General features: G+C 60.4%; 1 protein-coding gene across 5 annotated transcripts in view; it reads right to left on the bottom strand.

The window, feature by feature from the left end:
- Positions 1-1,643: 1,643 nt before the first annotated feature.
- The window catches only part of CBFA2T2 (CBFA2/RUNX1 partner transcriptional co-repressor 2), a 67,295-nt gene continuing 49,610 nt past the window's right edge, over positions 1,644-19,328 (bottom strand). For 3 of the 5 annotated variants that reach the window (XM_075438316.1, XM_075438319.1, XM_075438320.1), the window contains 11 exons: positions 19,180-19,323; positions 15,099-15,340; positions 12,902-12,991; positions 11,880-12,055; positions 11,031-11,284; positions 10,249-10,334; positions 8,968-9,163; positions 7,105-7,173; positions 6,521-6,711; positions 6,270-6,331; positions 1,644-4,170 (listed from right to left, as the gene is read on the bottom strand). In XM_075438316.1, coding sequence (XP_075294431.1) covers positions 3,897-4,170; positions 6,270-6,331; positions 6,521-6,711; positions 7,105-7,173; positions 8,968-9,163; positions 10,249-10,334; positions 11,031-11,284; positions 11,880-12,055; positions 12,902-12,991; positions 15,099-15,340; positions 19,180-19,323 — 1,784 coding nt within the window. In that variant the 3' untranslated portion in view covers positions 1,644-3,896. The remainder of the gene's footprint in view (positions 4,171-6,269; positions 6,332-6,520; positions 6,712-7,104; positions 7,174-8,967; positions 9,164-10,248; positions 10,335-11,030; positions 11,285-11,879; positions 12,056-12,901; positions 12,992-15,098; positions 15,341-19,179; positions 19,324-19,328) is intronic. The other 2 variants (XM_075438317.1, XM_075438318.1) reach the window with 2 other exon arrangements.

Below are 19,328 nucleotides of genomic sequence, written 5' to 3' on the forward strand. Positions count from 1 at the left end.
CACCTCCCTGCCCCTTCGGCCCTGGCAGTGTTTTACCCTTTTGCTCTTCTCATTATTTATTTATCCACACCCCCCCTGCCCACAGGAGCCACGCTCGTGGCTGGCAGCCTGACCCCGGGGTGAGCACGGGTCTGTGTCCTGGCGGCCCTCAGCCCTCTTGTGTCTTGTACCCTGGCTCCTCTTCCTCCCTGTGCTCCTCTGCTTCCCGGCTCGACGGGCCGGCTGAGGCTCCACTGGGTGCTGGGACGGGCTGGGGACGTGGCTCTGGGCAGCAGTGACATCCCTGGCCCCAGCCTGCCAGAGCTGCCCTGTAGGGACCGGGATTAGTGTTTTACGGGGCTGGGGGGGGAGATAATGAAGTATTTCTGGCAAGCTGGCCCGTGCCACGCCAGCAGCCACGGTGGTGGCTGTGAGCCTGGCCTCGCGCTCCCCCAGCAGCCCGCTGCGCACCTCCCGGCCCGGCTAACGAACCGCTCTGTTCATCGCCTGCAGCTCCGTTACCATAAAGCAGAGTTGGCACCAGGTCCGGTACTGCCAGGACCGGGTTGTAGCTGAATTCATGGGGATGGGGTTGGGGGCAGGAGATGAGCAGGGACCCCCCCCGCGCTCCCCTTTGGCTGGAGCTCTGCGGGCTGCCGGCGTGGGGCTGCGGTGTTGGGGCTGCAGCGCAGCCCGGGGCAAGCGGGGCTGGACATGGCGGGGGGCCGCGAACACCCCCACGCTGATGGCCGTCCTCGCACCCTGCCTGTCCCCGACCCCCACCGCAGGGCACCTGGCTCACTGCGGCTGCCCCCACCCCTTGCTCACCTGCGTACCTGGCCCCCACCAGCCTCTTGCCCCGCTCCCGGTGGGTGCTGCTCCCCCCAGCACCCTCAGCACCATGACTGTGACTGGCTCAGCCCCTGATGCAGTAATTAAAGCGCGGTTCATCTGCGGCCGAAGGAGGGGCGGGTGCTGCTCCGTCCCGGCTGTGCTGGGCCCCCTGGCCCCGCGGGGCTGGATTTGGGGTGCAAGGAGGGGGACCTGGTGGGGGCCGGGAGGAGCTGCAGAGAGGGACCAGGAGAGCTCCCCCTCAGAGGGGGGACAGCGGCCACAGCCGCAGCTCAGACCGGCACCCTCGGGTGGGCGCAGGCAGCGACCGGGGTGAGCACAGGGCCCGACCCCCGTCCTGCCCGGGACCCAGCCTCCAGCGCCCAGTTACCAACCCAGATACCGGTAACCGCTGCTGTTCCCGGCCGGAGCCCCCCCTCGCCGTGATGGTGGGGCGGCGGAGGTGGCTGCAGCCCCCCGCTCAGGCCATGTCCCCCCCCCGGGAGCCACAGACGAGGGTCGGGGGTGGCACAGCCCAGGTGGCCCCGGGGACCCCGCCGGCTGCCCCCGGCCCCTGGGGCGTTTGGCCCCCGCTTTTGGATTTCGTAAGCCCTGGGTCGGCGTTGGCAGGGCCAGGAGTGGAGGTGGGCACTGTGGGCACCCGCACGCAGCCGAGGGGCCGCCCACTGCTGCGGCACCCTGCACGCTGCTCCGGGCTCACGTGAAAACACGTATTTACACGTGAACCCAAATAAAGCCAAAATCATAGCGGGAGGGGGCCTGGGCGCCGCAGCACCCTCTGCTCCTTCCGCGAGAGGCACGGGGAGCTGGGGCTGAGTAGAGGCTTTTTATTGACTACTTCGGAGTAGAACAAACTAAATACATCTGTAACAGTCCGGGTTCCTTTATACAGTACATTAAATAAGTTATGCACAGAAATGAAGTAACAAATTTCTATTACAGAGTTAAATGTCAAAAAAAAATAGAAACCTCAACCCAATGTCTGCCCATGTCCCAATTTCATATTTATCATTCCATGTTTAAAAAAAAAAAAAAAAAAAAGAAGCAATCATTCTACCCATGACTGTCAGTATTCCATCCATTTACACGGGGGTTACTTCTGGCGCACGGCCACCGACGCTGCGTGAGAGTCACGGACACGGTCTATGTACAAGCAGGCTCTGCCAGCCCTGCCCTGCTCCTCTTCCCGCAGCCGGACCCCCTGGCCCCCAGCGCACGGCCCGGACCCCGAGGACGCGGTGTCGCGACCGGGCGTTACGTACCTGAGGCTGCTCTGACTCTGCACGCTTCCCTGGGGGCAGGAACAGCCCCCTGCTCTGGGGGGGCAGGGGCAGCCCCCAGCCCGGGCGCTGCCGACGCAGCCCTGGGCACTGCAGGGTCTCCCAGCGGCGCAGGGACCGAGCCGCTCCCCAGGGCTGCAGCGAGGGGCTGTCCCACAGCCTCCCCGCTGCGGGGCAGGGGGCTCGGGGGCCACCCCACCCCCAGGAGCCATGTCCATGCCCAGGGCTCTGCCTCTCCCACCCCGGGCAGCTCTCTGGCTTCTCCCACGTAACCAAACCCCGCGGACGCAGCCGTCGCCCGCTCTGCCCCTGCAGCGGCTCCCGCACAGCTGCCCCTCAGGGACAGGGCCCGCTCCCCGGCAGCCAGCTCCCCCCTGGGCACCCGCCGACGGTTCAGCAGATCTCTGTTATTCGCCTCCAATTGAAAAAGTCATCAAAAATAATTTGGGAATTACTCGCCTCGTTGGGCTCCAGCCCAGCGCTCGTACAGAAACAGTCACGGAAACGCGGCTTCGCCGAATGGAAGGCGTTGGTAGAGCCCGTCTGGGTGCCACGTGGGCAATGGGTGCGGCTCCCCTGAGGGCGCGTCCCCCTCCCCTCCTCCTCCGAGCACCCCGCTGCACCCCGGGACGCCCCTGCCGTGGGGCTGCGCTGCCCCGAACCCCCCTTCCATGCCGCAGCGGGGGCTCGCCCAGCGCCCATCTCCCGGGCCGGGCACAGTGTCCCCGCAGGACCCCGCTCCCCACGCCGGCGGCTCTGGGAGGGTCTCGAGGGGTGGCGGGGCGGGGGCGGCTGCGCATCGCCGGGGGGCTCCGGGGAGGGGAGCGCAGCTGGCGTTGGAGCAGCACCGCGGGAGCCCCCCCAGGTCCTGCGTTCTGTTCAGGGGTTTGGCCAAGGTGCGCGGAGCGAAGGGACTGGAACGAACCCGGCGCAAGGGCGGGAGGATCCCTGCGGTGACAAACAGCGGCAGCGACTCCCACACCACCGTCCACGCAGGGACAAAGCCAACGCCTCCTGCACAGCAAAATAGGGGTACCCAGGGGGGGAGGGCAGTAACCGCCCGCAAGCGATCCGGGTTTGCTCTGTGCTCTCCCCCAGCAAAGGTCCCACCCAGAGCAGCACGCAGCCGCCTGTCCCATCGCAGAACGGGGCTGGAACCAGGCCCTCCCGCAGCGAGCGGCCGCACCGCCCCGGTCCTGGCGTTTGGGTTCGAGCAGAGGAATCCTCCCCTCCCTCTCCGCAATCAGCTGCCAGCCTGCGGGCAGGAGAAGGGACGAGAAGAGGGCTCGGCTTTTGCCACCGCGCCGGAGGAGGAGACGCTGGCGCTGCCCGGGAGCGGGGAGAAAACCCAGATGCGTACGCTGGGAGGGGGCTGCAGGAGCAGGCGGCTCAGACACCTCAGGACAGGAGCCCGAGCACGCTCGACGCGCGGCGCCGGGGCTCAGCACCCCTCGCGCGTGCTGGCAGGGCTCCCCACCACGTCCGGGGCCCCGAGCGAGCGCGGGGCCTCCCCCAGGTCCCCAGGGGTGCGCTGGCAGCTCCCCACAGAGAGACGGGCGCCGAGGTGCCGCGGCGAGGCCGGCCCCGGTCCCTCACCAGCCACAGGAGAAAAAAGGCGGAACGAGACGGCAAAGCCCGAGGGTCGGCGCGCGGAGGCGGCGGCGCGGTGTGTCCAATGTGTCAAGGGATGCAAGTTGCAGTGGGGCTTTTCCGGCTTAAAAAAACCCCCGGGAGACTTAACCAGATGGACGGAACCAAAAGTGCCCCTTCAGAGTCCGTTCGTCTCTATCGCTGCCACGGATGCCGGGGTGGAGGAGCGGGAGGTGGTCGCCGAAGTCTTCTCGAGGGCCGGGCTGGGCACGCCGTCGAGGCTCTTGGCGCCGGCGGCCGCCGCTCGCCCCGTGGGCAGGGCCAGCGGCTTGCTCTGGCCATGCAGGCCCTGCCCGCAGATGCGGTGGTGCCTCTCCCAGTCCTTGTGCTGGCAGAAGGAGCCGCAGTACCGGGCGATGTTGCAGCCGCTGCACGTCTCGCTGGCTTTGCGACCGCAGTTCCAGCAACTCTGCAAGACCAAAGAGGCCGGGCTTTAACACGGGTTTAGCTTCCAAGAGCTGCAGGACGGTGCCGACCCCACAGCTCGGGACGGGACCGGTCATTCCCCTCTGGCCTAGATTGGCAGCATTCAAATGAGCAATCCCTTAAATTGCTGCCATTTCCCAGCCCTGTGCCAAGGGTGCCAACCCCTACTCCAAAACCGCCTGCCAGCCTGCACCGGTCACGTCCCATCCCCCGGATCCACCCCAGGGCACGGAGCAAACAGCAGGCAAGGACTGAAAACCGCGCTGCAGATGCTGCTGTCCGGCTTTTTTTCCCCGTTTCACACAGCTCGCTCTCGGTGTCCCTCCCAGCACCGGGCTCTCTGCAGGGATCACAGCGCGCTGCCCAGGCACCCTCTGCTTTGCACCCTGCCTAGCTGCACAAGAGGTCTGAGCCGGCTAATCTGGAAAAGAAAAAGCTCATTTGAAAGCACCACCAGAGCCCGAGCTTCAAGCTGGCAGCGGAGCAAAGCCCCTCCGGCCGCCGGCTGGTGGGCTCGCGGCGTGCCACCGCGCTCGGAGCCGCGGCCGCTCCGAGCAGGGAGCCGGCGGGTCAGCTTTCCTGCAGCCGGCCACGCGCGTTGGCCATCGCACAGCGGGGAGGGCACGCTCAGCCGCCGAAAAGCAGCCCCCGCCGGAGCCCGCCCGCCTCCGACCCTGCCGCCCCGGGCACCTTTCGCTGGCCACCGCCGCTGCGGCTGCGAGCAAAAAGCTTCCGAAGCAGGAGAGCGGGGTGCGGGGGGATGCTGACCTGCATCGGATGGCCCTGCTGCGAGGAAGGGCAGCGAGATTCCCCGCTCCGGGGGTCTGCAGCGGAGCCACCAGCTCCCGGCCGTGATTTATGCCAAGGCGAGCGGCTCCAGGGCCAGTGCAGCCCCCAGGCTCCTCGGCCTCCCGCGAGCAGCAGGGCTCGCGACCAAAACCAGCCCCGACCGAAGCCCGCGGTAACTCTTGGAGAACTGGGTCACTGCTCTGCAGCTGTTTGCGCTTCAGGTGGTGTTTTCAAACCGCATTTCAAAGGTTACGCGGTGTGCCAGACCGCGAGACAGCTTTTCAGCGTGGCCTTCAGCGAAGAGCTCTGGGTGCCGGGGAGGTGGGGCTCGCGCTGGCGGGGGGATGCTCGGCGGCTCCCGAGGTCCCGCGCTGCTCCGCGGGCCGGCCGGAGGAGGAAACTCCTCTGGCATTCCCCCGTGGAGAAATCATTCCTGGTCTCATTTCTTCCACAGCTTCCTGCACAGTTCCACCTGCTCCCACCACGAGTTTACTGACGGGTGCGCTCGTCCTTCAGCGATTTCATCGGGAAAGGGTACAGACGCGCTTCTGCGGAAAACCACCTGGCATCCGCACGGCTCCGGCCCCAGGCTGGGCACGAACCCCCCAGGAGGGGCAAGCGGCCTGGCCGCCCGCGCAGGCCCAGCAGACGTTACCTCCCATCAGGTTTTTGCTCGGCAGAAACCAAGCTGCTGCTCTTGCGCTCGCACAGGGAGATTAAAACCAGCAGCAAACCAGACGTGGACGGGACGCGGCGGTGCAGGAATTCACCACGCAGTTCTCCTTGCCCAGCCCAGCCGAGATCTCCAAAGCTTAACACAGTGAGCTTCCAGTTGGGCATCGGAGAAGGCAATTAACGATGGAGGAGCAGCAAGAACCTCTCCAGGAGACGCCCATTCGGCCGGTGTTGCTGGCTGTGACAAGCTGGGAGCCATCCCTTCCTTCCCAAGGTGCAGAGGTCTCCGTAGGTGCTGCCGGGCTTTCGGTGACGTGGGGACAGCCACACCGCCCGGGCCCGTGTTCCGGGAGCCAGCGTCACGACCACGGCCCAGGCAATACGTACGCACCAGGCTGGGCTGCAGCGACGCGGAGCGCGACACAGACCGTCAGCAGCTTCACCCGTCTCTACCCTGCGCTATTTTAAAGCCCACAAACAGCAATTCCTTGTCTGCACAGACCAAGGACCCCGCAACAGCAGATTCCCGAGCTAAACGCAGAGCTCCATCCACCGACTTCCCTTTCCCTTCGCTTCCACACCTCCCTCCACTGCAAGACATCCCTGGGTCCAACTCACAGTGCCTTCAGGTGGCTGTTGCACACACATGGGTGCCGCAGACACCGCTTAGGCGGATTCCCCTGCCAGCAAAATCAAAAGCAAAAGGGTATTTTTTACGGTATCAGTGCATCCCTTTAGTCACCGACGGGAGAGACGTCTAAAATGAAAAGGGATGGGGGATCCGCGGGCTCCGAGTCGCTGTCGGGCAGGACCTGGAGACTCTGTGAGCCCTTGGCACTCTTTCCCTAGGACGTGCCGTGGCACCTTACCTCCGTAGACTCCTCCTGTTCGTTTATCACTAAGAAAGCATCCTCAGTGGCCTGGCGCTTGGCGTCCGCGATGGTCTGCTCCATCCGCGCCCTCTCCGAGGCAATCATCTCAAACGCCTTCTGCTCGGCCTCCGCCACCGCCTTCTGCACCTCCGACATGGCCTGGCGCTTCACCTCGTTCACGGCTTCTTCTGGAAGAGAAGAGCAGCCTCAGCCGCCGGCCCGAGGAGCGGGGCGAGCCTCCGAGCGACAGCGGGACGCAGCGGCGCGGTCCCCGTGGGAACCTGGGTTCTCTGGGATGCCCACGGGTCACGCTCAGCAGCACCGCGACGGCTCCCGGGAGCGGCGAGGCCGGGCTCAGCCCCACGGGATCCCCTCTGGCATCGCACAGAGGAGCAGAGCCCTTCAGAAAACCCTGGCTGGGGGCGGTGGGAGCCAGATGTGCACACCCTGGGGCGGTGGGAGCCAGATGTGCACACCCTGGGGCGGTCCTGCAGCTGGGCTTCTGTTTCTGCAGAGCAAGTCTGCAGCATCTGTGTTTACCTCCACCGAGCCGGCAGAATCCCTCGCCAGCAAACACTCACCAGCTTTTTTCCAGATCTCTTCAGTGACGTAGCCCGTTCCTGACCTGCTGCTGAACTCCCGCAACGAATCTGCCGGAACAAGGGACAGGGCGCAAGGTTGGCAAAGCCTCGTCTCCCCCGGCTGCCGCTCGAGTGCCCAGCGGTGCCTGGCTACATCGTGGGGCAGGGCAGAATTAACCAGCTAAAGCTCAAAGCAGAGGATTCCTACAGTCAAAGCTATTCATCAAACACTCAGATGATAAATTACAACATTTAATTAGCGCCTTGCATAATTTATGACACTGTACAACCCATTCCCGTCTCCTGGTAGTCTGTAAGAGCAGGCGATGCTCACAAAGACACGCTGTCAAGCTTCTGCACCGTCCAGCGACTCCGAGCATCCGTCTGGACCAGCAGCAGCTCGCCTCAAACACGGCGCTCCCCGCTCCCAGGGGCAACCCACCGGCCTGAACTGACCCTGCGAGACCTCCGACGGCGAGGGCTGCGCACATCAGCCTGCGCAGAGCAGAGTGACACGGGGACGGTCACGCCAGGACCGAAACCCAGGCTGCAGCCACGCAGGGAAGCTTCGCCGAAGCCCTGTCCTGTGTTCCACCTGCAACCCCCTCTTTAAGGCTCCAGAGGAACTTTCTGCAGGGTCAAACCAAAAGCTGCTCCACGCCCCAGGCTGGTGGGAGAACACAGCCCTCCAGGGAGGCGGCGAGGTTCTTTCAGCCTGCGGCACGCCTGGGGACACCGCACCTTCCCACGACAGCAACAGAGCTCGAAAATTCACCCTAGGTCCCATGAGGGGAAAAAGCATCAACAGTGTTCCCAATTTATATAAAAAAAAAATAATTCTATCACCTCTAACATGGGGCTGTGAGTATATCAGTCACGATATGTGTAAACACAGCAGGGCTAAAGCGGGCTGTGCTCCCAGGTCGTCACGCACGCCCCGCCAGCTCGCCCCGCGCCGCTCTGCACTAACGGCTGAGCCACCGGCGCCTGATTTCCAAGAAAGATGAATAATTCTACTTCAGTTCCTTCTGCCCGTGTCCTTGTTATTGTTTTCCCAGGAAATATTCCCTCTTGCTGCCTGGGAACCATCAGAGCTTGTTCCACTGCAGCTGAACCTGAGCTGGGCTCCGATTTGGAGGGTTCTTTTTGACATGCAGGAGGAGTCACCCTTCATTTTGTACACAACCAAGTTGAGTATGTATCAAATTGAGACTTTTAGTCTGACATTTATTCTTACTGTTAGAAAACATCCATTTTTTATTATCGAATGATCGAATTTTTTCAGCCTTTTATTTGCAGCATATTTGTCTGGATGGAAATCAGAATTACATCCAACTGCATAAAATCAGATTTTTAGCCTTGCTTTTTGTATAGGGTCAACACCTCTGCATACTGGAGGGGAAAAGTAGTTAGCTTCAATAAAGTGAAGTTGACTCACGATACAGAAATAGAATTATTAACTCAGGTAGTAGCTCTTACGCTGCGAGCAGTCTTCAGTATTTTTAGAATTAGTAGACTTTGACATTTAAAATCCTGTAGGCAAGAGAGACTGGAAGGGGGAGAGGGGTGGAACCAGCCACCTCTCCCACCTTCCCACCCTCCAGTTTCTCCGCTTGGAACGAGCTTGGCTCGGCCTGGTCCCCAGGGACGGCTCAGTGACAAGGAAGGTGCTCTTGTGACACCGCAGAAGGGGCTGCTGCCGCCCGAAGGTGCCTGCGGACGACAGCAAACGCCGCTTCCAGGAGCTCCCACCTGCCCAGGGACTTCTCTCTCTTCAAAGCTTCGAGAACAGTTACGCACTGCTGAAGTATTTAATTTATACTCTAATTTGAATATAGCACAGCGCACCCGCGCCTCGCTTACCGCTGCCGAGGGAGTCGGAGCTGCCGGGGCTGTGCTGCCTGGAGAGGAGCTCGCCGCCCGCCTTCCGCGCCTCGGCCGTCTCGCTGCATCGCCTCTTCCAGTAGTTGAGCTCCTCCCGATCGGCCTCCTGGCAGCGCCGCAGCACGGCCATCGAGCGCCGGGTCTTCTCCACCATCTCCATGATGCAGTTCAGCGCCTGCAGGGAGGAGCGCGTTTGCGGTCTCGCTGCCCGCTCACGCGCTCACTGCCCGGATTTCTCATCGGAGGCACCGCGGGCACCGCCCCAGGGAAACGAGACGGGAGATTTCTCCGACGCAGGCTCCGAGCACAGCCCTTCACACGAGGCAGCACTCGAACAGGCAGGACGGGGTCCTGCACCCACACATGCGGCAGCACCAGCTGCGAGGGAGGTGACCACAGCCCCACCGCGGGGCTTTGCTCACCGTAGGAGGTTTGGGCCATGCTTCTGAAGGTGGAGGTGAAAAAACCCCACTTTCCTATGGGAACAGGGTGTCCACGCAAGGGCTGGCTGTGATCCTGGTGCCAGCTCTCCACAGCCACATCCCAACCTGCAAATACTCAGCTACTGGGCCTCTACTCCACATCCGCCCCCCCAAACCCTATCAGCTTTAGAGCATAAGCAAGCATGGGGTCTCTGCGTCTGTGCTCAAAGCTGAACTTCAATCCCACCTCTTCGGGCAAAACACTCCAGTGCAGTGCTTGGGTGAGGAGCCTTGCTCAAGAGGGAAAAAGCAGACTGCAGAAAGCCTGCCAGAAGCCCCAAGTCTTGCTGTTGGCACCTAGTTGAGGCCCATAAAAGGTTGGCAGCGCAGGGAATAAAGTCTTTAAAAAATAAGGATGGGTTTATTTATTCTGTAAACTCCACATCCTTGCTGCACACAGCACATCTGCGCTCCTGTACGGTGTCGGCCTGGGCTGCTGCAGAGCAGCCCCGTGTGGGGACAACGGCTGGGCCTGGCTGCTCAGCCAGCCAGGGCAGCACGTGGCCGTGCTCTGCAGAAGAAGCTCCCCAGCTCCAGACGCTTCATCCAGAGTGATCTGGGTTTCCACCGACTGTGGGCAGAGAAAACCTGCCAGGAAAGCGCTACTGCTCCTACCTGCCCTCCCCACCATCCACCTTCCCGTGGTGGCTTGCTCCTCTACAAGCCACCAGCAAAGCCCAGACGTGGCATCAACAGCAGGAAAATCATGAACTGGAGCAGTTGAAGCTCTGGGCTGCCACGTCCTGCAGCACTTCCCACACCTCCCACCGTTCCTTACGTGATCGAGATGCTTCCACTCGTCAGCCCACTCTCTCTCCGTCAAGCGGTGGTCCACCAGCTCGTCCTGGTATCCCCCGTTCAAACCTGCAACAAACCACAGCCAGACGAGCGATGAGACGGACCGAGTGCTGTCCGCGCTGGAGCAGGAAGGTGGCCCCAAAGCAGTAACAAAGAGCTGTATCTCCAGCCACATACAGCTGGGATTTTAAACCACACCTCAAGCAGGAGGCTCTACAGGGGGCAATTCCACGCCAGTGCTTTTACCCTGGTCTGTGTCACTGCCCTGGAAGTGCTACCATCCCCTCACGGGTCTGGATCCGACCTGCCTGGGGAGCGGGCTCCCTTCTTGTAAACTCGCAGGAGCCCAGAGCTTGTGATCCAGGCTGCCCTGCTGGAAACATGGTGTGCACCTCCCACACCCCCCGGGGAGGAACGGGGCTGGGGGGCAGGCTCTGCTTTCCTGCTTCAGTGACCTTGGAAAAGTTAATTTCTATTTCCCTACCCTCCACTGGCTATGCTCAACTCGCACGTCAGGTCCTTCCTCCTCATCCTCAGTGGCTCCTGCCTTTACATGGAGATAGGGAAACACAAACTCTCAATCTTCCCATCTTTAACCTTCCTTGGTCAGTTGTTTTCTCTAAACTCCCTGCAAAAACTCCGCTGAGGACGTGCCCAGCGTTACACAGCTTTGGGTGCGAGTGGCCAAGCAAGGACCCATGACGAAGCTCAGCGGCTGGGCCTCACAGCTCCTACGACTAAAAGCTCCCCACGCTTTCTCACCAAGCCCGCTGTGCCGGTCCCGAATCTCTCTGTGCTCCAACATCTTGCTGGGGTCCCTGTAGAGGTGGGAGGTGGCGATGTCTTCCAAGGTGTAGTGCTGGAGGGGCGGCGGGGTGGGGTGGAACTGCCCCCCGGGGTTCATCAGCGGGATGGTGAGGGCCGGGCTGTGCCGGGGCGCGGGGCTGATGGTGCACACCCTCTTGGCCGGAGGCTCCGTCGGCAGCGGCTCCCTCTCAAAGCTGCTGTCTTCCCTTCTGCAACCGCACCGGCACAGAGAGGTACTCGTTAGCATCGCGCAAACGTACTCGGAAAGCGAAAGATGCAGATTTTGAGTCAGCAGAGTTTGGGCAGCAATGATTTTACTGGGGGGTAAAGGCAGGGAGCCAAACCAAGCACGCTCAACTTGTGAACTGATCCACAAAGTGACCCTGTCAAAGAAAGAGCTGAAGGTGCCCAAGCGTTGCGATTCATCTTTCTGAGCATGACCAAATGAAAATGTCACAGTTTTTATAAATCTGAGGCATGCTCCACATAGTTGTCTAACAACTTTTAACTTGGAATAAAACGTGGTGAAAAATGAACCCCGTCCTTCCCTGCGCTGACAGTGCCTCTGCTTGCTGCCCACGGAGACGGCGAACCGCTCAGCTCTCCTGTGCTACCCAACACGTCCCTCTGGGATGGAACCTGCCTGAAAGAGGATCCCAGCCTGAATTCCCAGTCCCAGAATAGTTGGGAGTGGTGAGATTCTACAGCTGAGCCCCGGATACCGCCTGAAGCTTTGACAGCAGCAAAGTTGAAACAAAATTCACAGCTTCAAGAACTTGGCCGAATGACAAAAGCTGCTTTCACCTGTCTGGACTGTGCCTCTTCCCGTTCACCTCGATGAGCAGCTCGGAGGAGTCGGCGGGGGACGTGGTGTTGGTGTTCAGCAGGATGTGCTCGTGCTGCGCCAGGTACTGGGAGGGCGTCTGCTTGGCCGCCCGGGCGCAGTGCAGCAGCTCTCTCTGCAGCAGTGGCAGGTTGGCCTGCAAAACAGCCGCGGCGCTGGTTGCCAGCCGCTCTCAGGTGGTTTGCTCCGCGCACATCATCCCCCAGCACAGTAACACCTACGGCCTGCGGCCCTGCTCGGGATCCTCCAGCTCCCATGTCTGCACTGCCAGGTTTACCTGCATTTTCTCAAGAGCTGAGGATGACCTCTTTTCAGTGGTGCCCAGCGACAGGACAAGGGGCAACGGGCACAAACTGAAGCAGAGGAAGTTCCAGCTGAACACAAGGAAGAACTTCTTCCCTCTGAGGGTGACGGAGCCCTGGCCCAGGCTGCCCAGGGAGGTTGTGGAGTCTCCTTCTCTGGAGATGTTCAAGCCCTGCCTGGACGCAGCGCTGTGCAGCCTGCTCTGGGTGACCCTGCTTGGGCAGGGGGTTGGGCTGGGTGACCCACAGAGGTCCCTCCCAAGCCCTGCCATGCTGGGATTCTGTGACCTGACGCTGGTGCACTCAAAACCCCAGTGCCACGGGAAGCGCTCTGTGCTTCCAGCATCTAATCACCCCAGACGCGCTCCCTGTGCCAACACTTCAAATATTCCAGGTCTGAACACTTGCAAGTGAGATTACGGGGTGAGAAGCTGCCGAACGGAGCTTGGTTTGTCTCCTTTATCCCTCCCATACGAGCAGACATATGCAGTGCTCGCTGCAACGTTAGCGTTCCACGAGGCAGTCCCACATGGCCACCGCCACGGTCTGTGCAGTCTGTCCTGGACTTTCAACAGAACCGCCGCGGTGCTTGCAGCGAGAGCTTTCCCAGCAACAACCCGTTGCCAAGTGGCACAGGCTGGCGCAGGGAGCGCCGGCAAGCCCCACCAGTCCCCTGTCACCTTCAGAAAGGGGATCACAAACGGCCGGAGGGGGAAATTCGTCGCCTCTTGCAGCTTGCAGTGAAATTCCTCGATCGTCACTGTTGAGTTCTGCGAAAAGAAATTAAGAAACGAAATGACAATTCTTATTTTTAGACACGTGGGAAACAGCTCCAAACGAACAGAACTGGGAGGGAGACTGCATCTGCTGCTACAGGACTGACAACATTCGCATCAGATCCTGCCTAGCGCAGCCAAAAAGACTCGGGCCAACGGAGCAGAAACGCTGCGCTAGGCGAGGGGTGAACGCCACACACGGCCGGGCACGGCCTGGCCCAGCATCCTCCCAGCTCCGGGGCCAGCAGGACCCAGCTGGCATCTCCTGCACCCAGGCCAGATGGCTGCGGGGAGCCAGGCAGCGACTGCAGCTGCTCAGGGCCGCATGCCTTCCTCCCCTCCTTCCTCCCTTCCAGCTCACCTCGCCCAATCCATCCACCACCCAGCAGTCTCCACTGCCCACTGCTCACCCCACCAGCACGGTCCTCCCCTGGCCCACCCTTGCATCCCCCAGGGCTGTAGCAGCTGGGTGCTCCCTGGCAGCAGCAGCGTTTGAGAAGCCGCACGTACAAAGTTCACCCTGCAGCAATTACGGCAATCAGTGCTGAGAACAACAGTCAGAGGGACCCGGACAGCTTATCATTTCCTTTCCAAAAGGCTAAGCCAAGGCACGACCCTACGCCCATGGAAACGCACGCGCCTGCCTTCTTCAGCAGCAGCAGCACCCAGCGCTGGAGCCCCGTGACAGCCCCCGAGGCCGTGGACAGACCCATGTTTGCTCTGCCCACGCCAACCATGGAAGCAGACACGCTGCGGGGTGCCGGCGGTCCGGCCGCCTTCGCCGCGCGCTGAGCCTCAGCAGAAACCTGCCAAACGGCAGCGGTCAGCTTGGGCGCAGCCGGGCAGACGGCGCGGGGCTGTGCTCCGGGGTCTTGGTCCAGGGCACAGGCTGGCACGGCGTTGCTACCAGTCAGTGTGGATACCTGCCACTACCAGCCACAACTCCCTCAGCAAAACCTGTCAGTGTGTTTGTTCCAGGCTGCTTTCAGCTCTCGATCGCTGCGGAAGGGCAGGCAGGCATGGACGCACGGTTATGCCGGCAGGCACCACCACCAGCCCCAGCTCTCACAAAGCCAGGGGTGGGAGTGCAGGAGAAGGGCAGAAGATACACACAAGTGATTTACCAAGCCCCTTCCTGTAGCTGCACCTTCAGACTGTCGCAAACCCCGAATCAACGCCTTCGGTAACGCCGACAAACACGCGGTCACCCCAGGCAGCAGCACACCAGAAGCGCAGAGCTCCTGTGCCGCAGCAGCAACCTTCCCACCCTCTGCAGACCTTGGCAACAGCCAGCCCTGCTGTGCTGGTGGGCTTAAGACATACAGCAGCAGCCCATAAAGAGGAAAGAAGCCTTCTAAACACATACCATGTTCACCAATGTGTACTATAAATTAAGTCTTCGAAGGGTCATGATCTTCTCTACACACTTGAGAGCAGAGCAGCACTAACAGCTTTCCGGAGCGAGTCCCTGCTCGTGCCAGGACCCAGTACCCAACTGGCTGCCCTGCCTTTTCCATTACACCTGGCTGCCTTGCTGAGCAAAGCAGCGTCGAGTTTGAGCACAGTGAAGTCAGGACTAACGAGGCCGTGGCTGGAAGTGGGACTTCTCTGCATGGAAGCAGATCAGAGGTGAACCGATCCACAGCCAGGGTCAGGCAATCACACATCTGCACAAGCAAGAAAACGCTTCTCTCATACAAAACTACAGGCTCCAGGCTCCTCTGAACTGCGTGCAAAGTTCCCTTCAGGAGAGGAACTGGAGAAGCCCAGCATAGCCCATGGCTTCCAGCGAGCCCAAGGAACCAGACCGGTGGCCTTCATTGATAAGCTTTGTCCAAATCCTTCCAAGTTTTCTGAAGTTCAGCTGTACCCAAGCTCACGCCAAAGCCACTGCACAAACAGCTCTTCAAAACCCACTGAAGACAATGAAAAAAAAGAAAAAGCCAGCGAGCTTAGCAGAAAGCATTAAACATTACTTGGTCTTGCTGAGTCAACAGCTCTGTTTATAAAGAGGAGAGCAGATAACATCGAGTAACACAGGCACGTGCTGGCTGCCGGGACCCCGTCGCCACAGCGGCCCGGGCTGGCGTGCGGGGCTTACCACTAAGGCCAGGACCAGCGTCCGGACCTTCTCCCCGATCTCCGGCGAAATGTCGTTGCCGAACTGCTGCAGGGTAGTGAGGAAGCGCTTCAGCTTGCTGAGCTGCCGGGCACCGCACGTGGCCGGGAGCTGCTGGTTCGTCAGCGAGGAGGAGGAGGAGGAGGAAGGTCCGTTGCTGAACCTCTGCGGTGGGGATGGTGCCCCGTTCAGCGTCGGAGGGGAATGGTTTATTCCGTTGGGCACTGCAAACGGGAGACAGAAGCGATACTGATGGGCATGTCCCTGCGGCCCCGTGTTTCAGAGGATCCATCTCCCACCCGAGAGATGGGTGCTCTGGTTAACTGCTGCGAGCAAGCAGGGCAAGAACCAGAACAGGGGCTACAGCTGGAGCAGAGCCTGCATCCTGTGCCGGAGGGCACCCAGCGACGGAGCCGGTCACTGGCAACGCGTGTGCCTTCTCCTCAACCTTCCCCGAGCTCGTGGGGATGCTCTGCAGCCCCCAGCACGCGAGACCACGCGCCCAGCCAAGGCATCCGCAGGCCTCTTCCACCTGGGCTTGCTCAGGTGTGATTCACACCGCAGCCATGACTCCCCCGGCTCAGCAAGCTTTACATCCAGGGCCATCAGACACCGGCAGCGTTGGGGCTCAGCAGAGCAGGCACCCCTCTACTCGCGTTTCGGGCAGCCTCGGGGCGCGGGGTCAGGCTGCACCCAGCCACCGCTGCAGCAGACCGAGCTGCGCCACACGCTCGGCCCAAGGAATTTAACGTGCTTTAGCTCAAAGTTTACAGCCCTCGGCAAGAATCACTGATCAGCGTTTTCTGGCCTGTGTCAGGCAGAAAATTAGACCAGGCAACCCAACCACCCTCCCCAGCCCCTTCGCTTGCAGCCAGCCATCAGCGCCCATCTCAGCTGGGCTCCCACTGCAGACACCGCAGCTTGGGTGCCCCCACCTCATTCTGAGAAGGGCCCACGGCACCCTGCCCCGCCGCACCTCCCTGGGCGGTCACACAGAGTCTCACAAACCCAGCTGGTTTTTCCAGTCCGGTCCCATCTGCAACTTTGCCTCCCGTAAGCGTCGAGCAGGCTGAAACGGACTGAAGGGCTGGAGGTCTGGGAACTCGGCAAGGGATTAGAATAAATTGTTGACATCCCTGCGCTGCCGCTGTGCAATCCAGAGCCCTGTCTGAAGAGCAGCTGTGCGCTGGGGCCTCAACTCGGTATAAATCCAGAATTTTAGAGGTGAAAAGTACATTATCGTAAATATAGTTTTAGCTGATGCACTGGGTTATCCTTAAAAGCTCAGCCCTGAATCCCTTGTGGATGCAAGCGCTGAAGGGAAGGCCACAAGCTATAAAAACCATTTCAAATGACGACGTTCAGAGGAGAAGCAGCACTGAAGGCACCCAGCAGAGCTGACCCTTGCAGGCGGGGCAGGGGAAGGTGCGTGCTGTGATGGAGCAGCAACTTGCAAGAAAAAAGAAGCCAAAATTTCCGCTGCAGCTTCACAAGGATCCCACCAAACCCTCAGGACTCCAGCGAGGGTTTTTCGGAGAAGGCGGCAGGAGGTGCCTGAACAGTTAAACGGCTCTGGGGCACGCCAGGGTCGGAGGCTGGAGAGGCTCCACGCACCTGGACCTGCCGTGGCGAGCACAGGAGGGAACCTGAGCAGACTAACCAGAGTCAGTTAAGATGCCAGGGAAAGATAAGGCAGAAGAACCATCAAAGGTGGTTCCTGCTAACCAAGGGGTGACAGGCTCTGCGGGGGCACAACAAAGACGTGTCCTGTTGTAGACAGAGAGCTGATGAAATGAAGGCAAAGGCCAGGACTGAGAGGATGGAGGTGCAAAGGCAAAGCCAGCTCGTGCCTTTTGTTGCGGAGCAACGCAGCCTGAAAAACTCCATCCGCGCCCGCTTCCCCACAGCAGCAAAGGAACAGAGACGCCTGCAGAGATGGCACGGACCCGCAGCGCTAGCTACCACGGAGCACCAGCAAACGCAGCGCTCTGTGAAAGGCAAGGCTTCTGGCTATTGCTCAGAAAGAGCATTTATTTCACAATAAAAGTGTTATAAATAGGGTGGAAAGCTGCCCAGAGGAGCTCATCTCCAACAGCAAAGGACTGAGCAGCTCCTCGCTCTCCAGTGGCTGCGACCAAGGCGCCTTGCCCCCTTCCCTATTTCGCTTCCTCTTATTCTTTCAAAGAAAACACCAGGGAGAGCAACGAGCTCTATTTATACCCTGGGAGAAGCAGGGGCTGTGCGACCCTCCCTGGGGCTGGGGGGCTGTGGGGGGCGCTGGGGAGAGGCTGCCAAGGATGGGAGCAGTGGACATGGATGCACTCGGGTGACACCACAGTAGCAGAGCGAGCTGGGTCGGGTCGGGGCTGCCGTTAGACGCACCCCCCATAACCGCCCGCTGCGTTTTCAGGCTCAGCCTGCCTGACCCTCCTGCAAACGGCGTTACCGCAGGGCGGCTGGCAGTTATCTGATCCTGCGCATCGCCGGGCTCTGCTCTGCCACAGACCACAGAGCCGGGCTGCGACCTCTGCTTCCAGCTGAGAAGACAGCACTGCAGCAAGCGAGGTGGCGTACCGAGACCAGTGGGGTTACTGGCTTGGGGAGACGAGCGTGCTAAATGCCTGGGAACACAGAAGTCACCGTCTGTGGGCTACTCTGTCAGATTCTGCCTTAGGTCCTCAGTAGTTGCAGGCTTTTGCTGCTTCTCCAACTGTTTTGTCAGGATTCCACAGGCAGGCACGGCCTTGCTGCTGCATGCTCCTCCTCACCTGCCTGAGCCACGGGCTTTTACAGGGCAGGACACACACCCACTGACTCTGACCAAGACCCTTGGGTGCATCTGAGAAGTGAAAAAGCAAGAATGAACTTCACCACAGGTTGCATCCCCCATTTGTCTCGGAAAGAGGCAATTAAGTCATCCGCAATCAGCAGATCCAGGCTCCTTGGCCCTTAACAGCATGCCAAGCAACCTCATTGGAAAAATTAATTTCTGTCACTTTGCTAATGGTCTTTTTCTGCCTGAGCAAAAGGAGAGCCATTAAAAACTCCTCAGCACATACAGATGGGGACAAGGTGTCTGGCGGGATAACCCGGTGATCAGTGCTACCGCCAGCACCACGCAATACATCAGCGAGCGTTCTGGAAGAGGCTGGATGTACATCTCCGAAATCCACCGCCAGCGTGGAACTGCGAGATATCCCAGACACCGTCGTGGGCAGCAAAGCACCGCAGGAGCAGCCAGGGAGCTGCTCTGCGCGGGGGAAAAAGGGTGAGGAGCGCCTGGAAAATACGTACGTGCCATGGGCGGGGGTCAGGTAACTCCACGCCCAAAGTACAGCAGAATGATGCTTTTTAAAAGACATTAAATGGCTTAAATGTTGGCTAAGGGAGAGAAAAAAAAGACTCTTCTAGGCTGTAAGGAATAGGCTGTAGGTCCATCCCATCTGTGGGGCCACCTCTGAGCGACACCCTGCTAAAAGCAGTGGGTGTGAGGGTGTGCTACGGCCGGGTGGCACCAGGATCGACTGTGGCTTAATAGGAAAGGCTACAAAGAGAAAATAGAGCAAAGGGAATCTGGATGGACAGCAGGGAATTTCTGAGGCTGGGAAATAAAAAAAGCACAAAACTTTCTAATTTCAGCTGCAGAAACACTGTCTGCAGAGTGAGATACAGCAGAGTCGGAATTAACTCCTCCAAAAGACAGAGTGGAAAGCCCAGCTCCCGGCTTGTTTGAAGCCGACCTGATAAAAGACTTCCATTTCATAAGGAGTTTATGGCAGAAATCAAGGCTGCACCTGCAAAGGGAAGGACCCAAGGCAGCACCGGGAGCAAGGCAGGAGCAGGCAGAGGAGCAGCGGGGGATTACAGACCCTGCTGTATGTCCTGCATAGCAGAACAACTGCAGGCAAGCCCCAGTTCCCCCTCCTTACAGCCACGCAGCACGTTAATGCCCGCTGTGCCAGCCAGCAGCCCTGGCTGGTGGCCGAGACATCCCTGATGACCTCCACCAGCACCTCCTGGCTAGAGCTGGTCCCCGGGAAAAGCAGCGTTACGGGGGTCTTACGTGCAGCTGGGGTGAAGGACACCGGCCGGGGGCCACCGGGGTTCACGGGGGGCAGCGGCGGCATGTTGGGAGGAGAGGACCTGGACTGTAGCTTCACTTCCACGGGCGATCCGGGCATCACTGGCACCCTCTTCTCACCAGCAACTGTA

Source organism: Opisthocomus hoazin, chromosome 18, assembly GCF_030867145.1.
Source record: "Opisthocomus hoazin isolate bOpiHoa1 chromosome 18, bOpiHoa1.hap1, whole genome shotgun sequence".
NCBI lineage: Eukaryota > Metazoa > Chordata > Aves > Opisthocomiformes > Opisthocomidae > Opisthocomus > Opisthocomus hoazin.